The following is a 12682-nucleotide window of genomic DNA, read 5'->3' as shown; positions in this document are numbered from 1 at the left end:
CCGGGTCTATATCGTGCTCCAAGTCCAGTACATTGTGGTCTGTGTATTTAAATGTTCTCAGTTCTACTTTTCCATGATCAGCAATCCTTTGAGTTATATCCTTCTTGTCTCCAGATGTAGATGAATAGGTTCCTCTGGTCTGTGTCATGGTGTTGTGATGTGTTTGTGTCGTCATACCTTATTGGTCATATTTGTCCAGATCCTCGATGTTCCTGATTACCATAACCTTCGCTTGTTCTGGTGTTCCATTCAATTTGATAAATGTTTTGCAGTTGGATGTCCATGTGTGTTGAATTTTTCCCTGCTTTTTTAAGAAACGAGCTTTCCTGGCGATGTCTGCGTTTCTTTTGGTCAGATGTTCATTGATGAATACGTTTGTTCCTTTGAGTTTCCGTCCCTGTTTTAACAATGCCATTTTATGTTTTCTGTTGACAAACCTCATTATAACTGCTCGCTTGTCTCCATCCTCTCTCCTGGGCAGGGGGTGGCACGCTCAATGTTATTACAGTCCATTTGAATACCTTTAGATTGCAGGAAGTCAGCCACCTATTGTTCTACTGAGCTGGCCTCCTGCTCACTGGCCTCCCCTCCGCTGTCTTCTGACACCGCCCGTGCGTAGGATCGAAGTTTAATATGAATTCCTGTAATAATAACGTCGTTCATCCTTGTGTACTGTTCCAACTCCGCAACACGGTTCTCCAGGTACACCAGACGCCGGTCTTTCTCGGCATTCTGGATCCGGAGAGCCTTCACTTCTTCCACCAGCTCCATAATGGATTTCTGCTGCATTTTAACAACAGAGATTTCCTCAGACAAAAAGTCCAGGGACTTTTTGATATCGTCTCCCTCCTCCGCCGTCAGTGCCTTCTTCGGACCCATGGTCAGATAACTCCATGCTGGCGCCTCGGGCCTCGGTAAAGCCGCGCCGGTGGATGTGCGCTGACGCCTCGGGCTTCAGGTGGAGCCGCGCCGGTGGATGTGCGCTGGCGCCTCGGGCTTCAGGTGGAGCCGCGCTGGTGGATGTGCGCTGACGCATCAGGCTTCAGGTGGAGCCGCGCCGGTGGATGTGCGCTGACGCCTCGGGCCTTGGTAAAGCCGCGCCGGTGGAACTGCGCTGACGGGAGACATATATTTCCAAAACACTGTCGAAACAAAGTAAAGCTGCTGTGCTGCTTCAGTCCTCTAGTTTAACCAACTACGGAAGCCCAATGGTGGCAAACTGTTAACATCCCCTTTCTAGAAAAGAACGTTTTCAAAAAATTGTACTTTGCTCCAAATTTCTCAGTTACACAGCAACAGAGTCCATATCCAATGTCAAGCAAAAATTTATGGTCAAACTTAAATGTTCAGAATCCATGCCCGACAGCCAAGCTAGCATCAGGCTAATGGGTCCACGTTTGGTGTTTATTCTAAAGATGCCAATGAAAGGTTCAGTATTACCACCTGTCCAATTGTCAGGGACAAGAGGAAAAGCTGTTAGCACAGCAGGGGTGCTCTGTTACTTTGTCCAGATTGGACAAGTGAAAATTTGTGATTCATAAAGTGGTCAAATGATTTATTTTCTTCATATCATTAACAGAGAGTTACATCACCTTGCTTGCTTTTCTGACATTGCAGCCTTGATAGAAAGTAATGACATCTACTGGTCAGATGATGTATAGCACACTTTCTGTGATATTAGTTGAGAAGCTTGAATCTTCGACTCGACTGGGTTGCTTGATGCGAGGACGTTTCGCTTCAAATCGCAGAAGCTTCCTCAGCTAAAATTCTTGCTCTGGAAGTCTGACTTCTGTCTGACTCTTGTAGAGAAGAATAAAACAGAAGCCAACAAAAGCTGGAGTTTTAAACCTAACCAGACCCCTCCTACTGAGAGGCAGACTGCTATAGGCTAGTGACTAAACAATAGCTCTAATTAGCAACTATTGTGCTCTAGTTAGCACCCTCCTAATGGCAGGACAGCTGTCCCTCTAATGATGTCTTTTGTTCATGGTAATGAGTCATTCACGTCATCAAGGGAGCCATCAGAAAGGCATCCGTCCCATCATTAAGAGGGACAGCTGCCCTGTCAGGAGGGTGCTAACTAGAGCACAATAGGTGCTAATTAGAGCCATTGTTTAGTCACTAGCCTATAGCAGTCTGCCTCTCAGTAGGAGGGGTCTGGTTAGGTTTAAAACTCCAGCTTTTGTTGGCTTCTGTTTATTCTTCTCTACAAGAGTCAGACAGAAGTCAGACTTCCAGAGCAAGAATTTTAGCTGAGGAAGCTTCTGCATTTTGAAGCGAAACATCCTCGCGTCAAGCAACCCAGTCCAGCCGAAGATTCAAGCTTCTCTACTATGGAAACCACCTGGACAACTGAGAGCCTACACAGAAACATTTCTGTGATATTACAAGTTGGAGGTTATGTAACACAATTTTTGTGTACATATAACAACAAGTAACATGAGAATTATGGATTAGAATACAAAATTAAGTTGTTGTGTTTTTATATAAAGAATATTAAGTACAAATCTGATTGTAGAAATTCATGTCATGTCATTGGTGGTGGTTTGACTCTGCTTTGCCTCGTCATTTTACCTGCTGCAGTTGGACAAATGCCTTTTTTTCTACAGGACAAGTAAAAATGTGGAGAAGTGGATCTAAATGTTTAATATTGAAGCCTGAACCTGTGTGAATGTGGTGTGTAGAATCAGCGTGAAATGGTCTTATTGGGGTTATTCCACCAGATTTTATTTGTGATAGTCTCAGGCTTGCTCGTGTTGTTCCATCCAGTACTTGAACCAAGTCTACTCGCTCATCAGACTCATGAACTTTAAACAAAGGCTTTAGTCGTCACTGTGTATTTTTAATACCGCTAAAGCTTTTCTGCTGTACAAGGATATCATGATTTTTTGTTTCTTCCTTAATTCCTCCTGACCGTTATCAGTGTCACGCACTGCCTCTGTTTGTCAGTGGCAGAATAATCGTTCTGCGTTGGAAACCAGCGGCAAGAGGATTATTGAAGCTCTGAAGAAAGGCACGACTGTCACTGCAAACCCAGGAGAGCGTCCTCCACCGGTCCCGGACGTCGCTAATCGCTGCTTCCAGCAGTTGGTCCATTCATACGAGGAGGAGTACGGAGGCTTCAGAAACGCTCCCAAGTTCCCGACACCAGGTACAAACAAGAGGAGGCGGAGCCAGCGTGGTCACCTGTGGCTTTCATCACCGCTGGCACTTACTTACATTCTTCATTCTCTTTTTTTCCCCTCCAGTCTTTTTCCCTTTCTTTAACCCCATCTCTGCCTGTTTGTCTCTTTCTTTTTTGTTGTTGTTGTCTCAACCTCCACAGTGAATCTGATGTTCCTCATGTCTTACTGGTCTGTGAACCGGTCCTCCTCAGATGGGGCTGAGGCTCTCCAGATGGCCTTGCACACACTTCGTATGATGGCGAATGGAGGCATCCATGACCATGTGGAGAAGGTTAATACGGGTTTGTGCGCTCCTAAAGGGCTGTCTTGGTACAGTTGTACACTGATTTGACTTTTCTGTTTACAAAGTCATGAAGCAGCAACAAAAGCTTCATCGGCTTTCAGTTTTTAAAACTTTAGAACCACCAGATCTGGTAACCTGCAGCATTGGACTCGACCCTGCAGAGTCTGGTGCTGATGCTGGAACCAGAATAAGAATCTTACAGAATATCTTCAGAGCGAGGACTCTTGTGTGCCAGCTGAAAACACAGCAAACATAGAAGGAGCATTCTGATATTAGTGGGGAGAACACAGTGAGTGACAGACAAAAACGACGTATTTACATGTAAAATACCCAAAAATTTCATATCATTTTCATTGTACACATTTCTATCAAAAGAGAGGTGACAGTTTTCCAAGAATGATCCGGATTTTTGGATGTGGTTGCATGTCCGCGATTTGTGTTAGCATGCTCACTAGCCGTTAGGGGTGTGGCTTCATGTCAACTGCTCACTGTCAACATTAATTGCAATTTGCGTTCCCATTAGTCTGACCCTACGGTCAGAGCGGGAGTTTTACAGCAACAAAAGACAGCTAGGCGGGGCCAAAATAAAGAAGGCGGTGGTGTAACGACAGGATGATGTGTATTGGTTGGTTGCTCAAACAAAATAAGCCAAGATGACAGGAAAACGCTTCCAGATAACTGCATTTTGTCACCAAGACATTAGAAAGCTCATTGGCGATGCAGGAGCATCACTGTGAAACATGTTTTACTGAAATGAATCACTCGAACCTTGGTTCGTTCAAACATGGATGAAAATCTCAGAGTGACAGTTAATAATCAGTCATTAAACGTTGTGCACAGTAACACCAACTAACCGTTCGTTTGAATGTTTATTTGATTACTCTAGATGTGAATTTTCTACGCTGTGCTGTACATCAGTTGGAAAACTGTTGTGGAATTGATTTGAGTGTCAACCTTCTGTACTTGCTGCTGTATTATTTCAAATGCCGTGTGTAGTAAATGTCTTTAAATCATGCTGGCTGTGGGCATTTTCCTCCCGACCAAACGTCCGTGTCTTTCCTCTCCCAGGGTTTTCACCGTTACTCCACAGATTCCTCCTGGCACGTTCCACACTTTGAAAAGATGCTCTACGACCAGGCTCAGCTTGCTGTCACCTACATCACTGCCTTCCAGGTGTGTAGGACATGTGTGTGCCGGTCTGTGCACGCTGTTCTTTGTGGATCTGACTGGATGGTAACACATCCCTTGTTTATGGTGTTTTACTCAAGTCGTGTGTTGGCACATGGTTGGCGTGGTACTTGGTGTGTGTTTGCTTTGGTTTTAGAGTTGTCTGTGGTTTTCAGATGTACAGTAGTGTTCAGAATAATAGTAGTGCTATGTGACTAAAAAGATTAATCCAGGTTTTGAGTATATTTCTTATTGTTACATGGGAAACAAGGTACCAGTAGATTCAGTAGATTCTCACAAATCCAACAAGACCAAGCATTCATGATATGCACACTCTTAAGGCTATGAAATTGGGCTATTAGTAAGAAAAAGTAGAAAAGGGGGTGTTCACAATAATAGTAGTGTGGCATTCAGTCAGTGAGTTTGTCAGTTTTGTGGAACAAACAGGTGTGAATCAGGTGTCCTCTATTTAAGGATGAAGCCAGCACCTGTTGAACATGCTTTTCTCTTTGAAAGCCTGAGGAAAATTGGACGTTCAAGACATTGTTCAGAAGAACAGCGTAGTTTTGATTAAAAAGTTGATTGGAGAGGGGAAAACTTATACGCAGGTGCAAAAAATTATAGGCTGTTCATCTACAATGATCTCCAATTCTTTAAAATGGACAAAAAACCAGAGACGCGTGGAAGAAAAGGAAAACAACCATCAAAATGGATAGAAGAATAACCAGAATGGCAAAGGCTCACCCATTGATCAGCTCCAGGATGATCAAAGACAGTCTGGAGTTACCTGTAAGTGCTGTGACAGTTAGAAGAGGCCTGTGTGAAGCTAATTTATTTGCAAGAATCCCCCGCAAAGTCCCTCTGTTAAATAAAAGACGTGCAGAAGAGGTTACAATTTGCCAAAGAACACATCAACTGGCCTAAAGAGAAATGGAGGAATATTTTGTGGACTGATGAGAGTAAAATTGTTCTTTTTGGGTCCAAGGGCCACAGACAGTTTGTGAGATGACCCCCAAACTCTGAATTCAAGCCACAGTTCACAGTGAAGACAGTGAAGCATGGTGGTGCAAGCATCATGATATGGGCATGTTTCTCCTACTATGGTGTTGGGCCTATATATTGCATACCAGGTATCATGGATCAGTTTGGATATGTCAAAATACTTGAAGAGGTCATGATACCTTATGCTGAAGAGGACATGCCCTTGAAATGGGTGTTTCAACAAGACAATGACCCCAAGCACACTAGTAAACCAGCAAAATCTTGGTTCCAAACCAACAAAATTAATGCCTCGCAGATGTGAAGAAATCATGAAAAACTGTGGTTATACAACTAAATACTAGTTTAGTGATTCACAGGATTGCTAAAAGAGCAGTTTGAACATAACAGTTTTGAGTTTGTAGCGTCAATAGCAGATGCTACTATTATTGTGAACACCCCCTTTTCTACTATTTTTTTACTAATAGCCCAATTTCATAGCCTTAAGTGTGCATATCATGAATGCTTGGTCTTGTTGGATTTGTGAGAATCTACTGAATCTACTGGTACCTTGTTTCCCATGTAACAATAAGAAATATACTCAAAACCTGGATTAATCTTTTTAGTCACATAGCACTATGATTATTATGAACACTACTGTATGTATGTATCTATATATATATATATATATATATATATATATATATATATATATATATATATATAATGCACTGGGGGTCTCAGTACTAATAATAAGATGAGGATGTGATTTAATGGTTTGTCTGATCATGTTTGTCCTTAACAACAACAAGAAATATACTGAAAACCTGGATTAATCTTTTTAGTCACATAGCACTACTATTATTCTGAACACTACTGTATAATTCAGCCACGCGTTGTCCAGACAGCTGCCCGTCTACGTTGTTTTTGTCTTACAGTACTGTACAAAGTGCTGGTGTGTGTAAATCCTGAACACTCAAATCTTGTTGGAGTCATTGGCCTTTTACACAAACTGTTTTTAATGAGATTAAAAAAGTAGAATTCAGTTAAAATTTTAAAAGTGATGCCATTCATAAAATCAGGTCTTACTGCTGTTTTTGACCTTGTTGCCGGGTCAGGTGTTGGGGAATAATATCAAGTAACAGTTTTCACATCGGTGCGTCTTTATCACATTACAAATACAGTGTAACTGTTTGTTACTTTATCATTGATTTTGCTTTCATTCTCCAGTAGAGCATGTACACGTCTCCAACAGTAATGCTGATTTTCATTGTTTTCCAAGTGTAATTCTGAACATATTTACTCACAGTGTAAATGTGACCAAACCTATTCAAGCATAACCAGCCCCAAGCTGTTCAGCATTTACAGCCCAAAATTACTTTGACTATTTTGAAAAGAAAATAGAGCATATTAGCTTAAAAGTATCCCAGCCAGCTTTAGTCTGGTATGCATGAACTCTGATAGAAAACAGACCAATTTTGACACACCTTCACTTGACATATCAAGCTGAAAATACTTCTTTTTCTTCTGAAGGGCTGATGGTCTTCACTTGGACTCCCTGTGCTGAAAATGTTTAATCTGTCTCTTGTCGCTGGTTCTGGTCTTGCATACTTTAAACCTATTTTTAAAGTTCATATCTCACTCCACTCAGTGCTATCTCTTAAAAAAGTATATACCAGATTATAAATCATTTCTTCCAAGTTTTTAACTTGTGTGGGCAGTCAGGCAGTGATAAAGCTGATCAAAGTAAAATTAGTCAGAGTGTGTCAGAAAAACACACGGCAGCTTAAGAGTCATTTTATCCATAATCATTACGTAACCTTGGGAACAGACTTTTAGCAAGCTGAAGGTCACTCTGCTCCCTCTGCGAGCACCTTGGTAGATGAGTTCCCTATTCCTAACCCCCACAAGGCTGTGGGACCAGACTATGTGGCACAGAGAGTTGTGAGAACCTGTGCAGAAAAGCTGACACATCTTTAACACTTCTCTTTCACAGGAAACAGTCCCTCAGATCTTCAAATCATCTGTTATAGTGCCAGACCCCAAAAAATCAAATATCAGTGTAATAAACAACTTCAGACCTGTGGCACCAACACCTGTTGCCATGAAATGCCTGGAGAAGCTGGTCCAAAAACATATAAACTCAGTGGTACCAGATACAGTGGACTCCCTTCAAATCAGTGGACAGTGCAGTGGTCCTGGTCCATCATTACATCTGGATACTCATATCACATAAGCACAGATTCTAAGTCTGGACTTCAGCTCCACATTCAACACGATCAGACTGATGATGTTCATGAAAACTGGCAGACCTGGGACTGCCAACACCCACCTGTAACCGGATGTTAGACTTTCTTATGGATAGACCACAAGTGGTGAGAATGGAGAAGAAGGTCTCTGCAGAGCTGACAGTGAGCACAGGGACCCCACAGGGCTGCTGTTTAAGCCCAAAGCTATTTGCACTGTACACACACGTATCTCCATCAGGACGGCAACATCGTTATTAAGAACCCAGATGACACAACCATGTTTGGACTCATCAGAGAGAGAGATGAGTCATCTTACAGGGACCTGGTTCACAAGTTCACAGTCTATGGAGATGACAAGGTTCTCGTACTTTACATAGACAAAACCAAGGAACTTATTTTGGACCTTAAGAGACCAGCCCCCCCCGCATCTGCTTACCATCCAGGGGACTGTGGTGGAGCAGACGGACAGACATATGTTCCTGAGGCTTCACGTCTCTGACAGTCTCAGTTGGGCACAAAACACTGACAGCAGTGAAAAGGGCTCAATAGAGGCTGCACTTAAACAGCAAGACTTAAACACCACCAAGTTCACAGAGGACTCGAATGTATCCTCACCGGTGGTATTGCAGTGTAGTTCAGCAAGATCACCCTGGCTGAGAGTAAAATTACTGCAGTAGGTTGTCAGGACAGCAGAGAGGGTGATTACCTCCAATCTGCTTCTATGGCCACTATATATACACCTAACGCTGCCGGAGGATGGAGCAGAGCATCATCAGGAACAAACATCACCCAGCTCACCCTCTGGTCCAGTGTGTGGATTCAGGGGACAACCTGAGACGCCACAAGCCAGTGAGCAAAATCCCTGCTGCAGTCTGCAAACTTGGTCAAACAAAGGTTTCTGTACCAAATATTAAGGTCTGTTTTTCTAATGGATCAAATACTTATTTCATCCAATAAAATGCAAATTAATAATTTAAAAATCATACAGTGTGATATTCTGAATTTCTTTTGTCTCTCACAGTTGAAGTGAACCTATGATAAAAATTACAGACCTCTACATTATTTGCAAAATCGAAAGTGGATCAAATACTTATTTGCCTCACTGTAGGTTCTTTTTGTGGTTGACATATTTATCTAACTAATATTAACGTGTCTTTTGTAACAGTACTGCTTGGAAACTTGCTCTGGTTTAAATACAAAAGAAGATATATATACACACACACACACACGGGGCATAAGGCTCTCTGCTCTTGTCTCTTTGTCCCGGTTTCGGCCTCCCATCACTGGCTTCATGTTCATTTGAGGTCAGATTTGAAGGTTTTGTTGTTAACATGAAAAAAATCCTACATGTACTTGCACCTCTGTCCTGTCCGGTCGGCTTGTGCTCTGGAGGACTAATGTGAGTGGATTGTGACATGAATTTATATTCCAAATATCTTGGCTCTGTGAAGATTTGGTATTGAATACTGGTGCTATTTTTATGTGCTGATCTGGTTCTGACACCCCCCCCCCCCCCCCCCCCCCCAAAAAAAATGTCAAGATTGACACCCTCTGAAATTGGAGGAATATCGTGGGTCTCTGAGAGTTAACTCATTTGACAGGGTTGTGCGATGAACTTGCATTCCAAACATTTTCGACCTGTGATGACCTGGTGCTGTGTCATCCCATGGCGGAAGACCGTGGACGAGGTCTATTTCTGTAGCTCCTGTGCGGCGGGTGGTGGCTCTTCATAATTAACAGCTCGCCTTTTTTTAAACTTGGTGAAGAGAAAAGGGTGTGTCTTGTGATCTTTTCCCTTTACACATCCAGCCCTGGACACTGAATTGAATTGCAGCAGTAAGCATGTGCATTGTTTGTCCTGTTTTTAAGGTTCCTTGTTAGTTGTTAGTTCTTACATTTCACAGCGTTCGGGCTTTAAACACAATTATAAAATAAAAAGGAATCTGGAGACAAACATTCCAGGAAACTGAAATGCACATCTGTCAGATTGGGGAATAATCAGGTGCAGCGGCGGCTGCTACAGTTTTCAACATCGGGCACCGCGGCTGACAGCCTGTGTATAAATCACACAACTGCATTGTTACGCTTGAACCTTGACTCTGAGTGGGTGTGTCCTGTGTCCCTTTGGCTGTTCCAGGTAACAGGCGAACAACTTTTTGCAGATGTGGCTGAGGACATCCTGCAGTATGTCTCCAGAGACCTGAGTGATGAGGTGAATCACCTGCGGCCTTGTTAGTGCTTCTGTGTGTGCGTGAGTGAGCGGATTACCTCTGTCAGGACAATGAGGCGAGGAACAGGCCACGAAAAACCACAAGTAGAGCAGTACAGACTGTGGCCTGTTTTCCCAGTGTTTGTCTCCTCTGCTGACGAATGAAAAAAACAGGAGATAATCTGTGTGTGTGTGTGTGTGTGTGTGTGCACGCACGCACGCAGATGCTGGAGGGCAAACCACGACACCTGCTGACAGTCTCTTAATGCTTTAGCTTTTTGTTTTTGTTAAATATGCTGACAGCACTGAACGGGGCACATAATTAAAACCCGTGTAATCGTTACAGTGTCCAGGGTTTATGATGTAATTTAACACTAATGAATTAATGCTACAGATGTAATTTGCACTGATGGTGTGGGCTTTTTTTTTTTTTTCTTTGGCGTTGGCTGATGGGACCTTCCCTCAGTGCGCTCGATGCTGCTGGTTATGATGATGATTATTGTACAACAAAAGAGCTCCATAAATAACACGACTAATAACATTTTAAAGAATTTGTAGAGGGCGTCAGTCACATAATCGTGTAGATGTTTCACAGTAGTCACTGAGATTAAAAACGGGATCCATTTAACCTGCGATTAGGATGCAAGAATAGACTTAACGGAGTCAGTGAGGAGGGTTCACAAAATTTCCTTTAATTTTGAATAAAAAAGGGGACTTTTCTTAAAAGTTCCCTTTTTTATGCAACAAAACTGGTTAACAAGTGAAAATTACAGCAATAGTTGTTTTTTTTTTTTTTTTTTGATCTTTCAACCCCAATCCTGGAGTTTGGTGTCCTCGCAGCCCCCTTGGCTACGCCCATGCTTGGCTCAGTGAGTTCGGGGTGGAACAAAGAAAACCCGACACACACACACACACACTCTGTCTTCAATCCATGATATTTCGCAGTAATTTTTAGTGTTCTTGGACCGTGTGCATCATGCCTGAACCTCGCTGCCTTTCTCAGCTCTCATCACAAGGCGGCAGAGGCTGTCTGCCTTTAACATGTTCCATTCAGGTGGATGCAATACTGCTTTCTTTTCACTGCTGTTCTGCATCAAGATTTATGCTATTATTGCTTTTAATAACAAGTCACTGTGACAGTAAATCTGTATCGCATAGTCTTGTAAACTTTGCAGTTGATCTTTGGTCCCTTTGTGTGTTAAATCACCTGGGGTCCGTTGCACCACAAGTAAAGGAGGACGGTTCATGGTGTCTTAGTTTCAGTCTGTGTGTATGCACAGTCTTGTAACTCTCTTCCCATTATTTTTGTCCTTTTGGGACAGTCTGGTGGTTTCTACAGTGCAGAGGATGCAGACTCTGTCCCAGCATCAGGGGGACCAGAAAAGCGAGAAGGGGCGTTCTGTGTATGGACAGCCTCAGAACTCCGTCAGCTGTTACCAGATGTGGTGACGGGTGCCACTGGAGCCGCCACACAGGCAGACGTCTTCATGCACCACTACGGCGTGAAAGACGAAGGGAATGTTGCTCCAGAACAGGTGGGAAGGCAGGGATGAGTTTTTTTTTTTTTTTTTTTTTTTTTTTGCTCCTGAAATTGTCACAGCTTTTAAAGTGTGGGCTGATTGTTGTCAAATTTTTACATCAAGCTGCAGACCTGCTGATGACATCATGGACGGCTATCAACTATTGGATCGAATAAGCAGGTTGTGCTTTTTGTAGACATCTCAAGTTTCGTCAGCATGCCTAGTGAGATACTATCAAATTCAGTAAATCTAGGTAATACCTCAGTAGTGGTGCCCACCTCAACAGCAGGGTGCAGTGGTTGGACCAAGGCGTGCTGAGATTTGCTCGACCTAATATCTACTATTTTCTTCTCAAAATAATCCAGGAAGTCCTGTGCTGAAAAAGGCAAACCACCAACAGATTGTTGTCCATGAATAAGTGTTGCCAATGTGTTGAACAAGAACTTTGAGTTATGCTTGTTTTTGTTGATCAAATCAGAGTAATAGGTCCACTTTGTAGCCAGTAATGCATGCTTATACTCTTAAGATAGCGTCACGCCATGCAAGGTGGAATACTTCTAATTTTGAACGACACCATTTCTGTTCCAAACCTCTAGCCTTCTGTCTGAGGTCACACAAGTAACCATTGAACCAAGGTGTCTGTGCCTTGGGAAGGCGTGGCCTTAATAGAGGAGGCACAGTCTTATCAAGTGTAGTTTTCTGCGCTGAATTCAAGCCATCCGCAAGACTGTCCACCGACTGAACATTCACTAAGCTTGAAGTTAACATTTCAGGCAGTCTAGGTTCGAGTTCAGTCATAGTTGAGGATTCAATGAGAAGCTCAACAGACAAGGTTGTTGTTCCACTAAATGCAGCAGCATGAATGTAAACCTAATAAGTTAGTGATCAGAGATCACTGATGCAAGAGGCAAGATGTCAATATTTGTGACAGCAAAGCCACGTACGAGGACCAGATCCAGGGTATTCCCACTAATGTGCGTCGAGTCCTGAATGCATTGCCGAAATCCTAATGCATCCACAGTTTCCATAAATGATTTGCAGAGGGGATCAGAAGGCTTATTTATATGAATGTTAGTCACCAATGATCAGAA

At 42.8% G+C, this 12682-nt stretch overlaps 1 protein-coding gene across 1 annotated transcript in view; it reads left to right on the top strand.

Annotated features, from left to right (window-relative positions):
- spata20 (spermatogenesis associated 20) overlaps positions 1–12682 on the top strand; it is a 79457-nt gene that overhangs the window by 14398 nt on the left and 52377 nt on the right. The window contains exons 6-10 of the mRNA XM_034194008.1: positions 2950–3151; positions 3326–3456; positions 4537–4641; positions 10000–10074; positions 11394–11606. Coding sequence (XP_034049899.1) covers positions 2950–3151; positions 3326–3456; positions 4537–4641; positions 10000–10074; positions 11394–11606 — 726 coding nt within the window. The remainder of the gene's footprint in view (positions 1–2949; positions 3152–3325; positions 3457–4536; positions 4642–9999; positions 10075–11393; positions 11607–12682) is intronic.

The sequence above is a fragment of the Thalassophryne amazonica genome, chromosome 18 (genome assembly GCF_902500255.1).
Source record: "Thalassophryne amazonica chromosome 18, fThaAma1.1, whole genome shotgun sequence".
NCBI classification, from domain to species: Eukaryota; Metazoa; Chordata; class Actinopteri; order Batrachoidiformes; family Batrachoididae; genus Thalassophryne; species Thalassophryne amazonica.
Note: the sequence above shows the minus strand (reverse complement) of the source record. Positions and strands in the feature narration are given on the sequence as shown.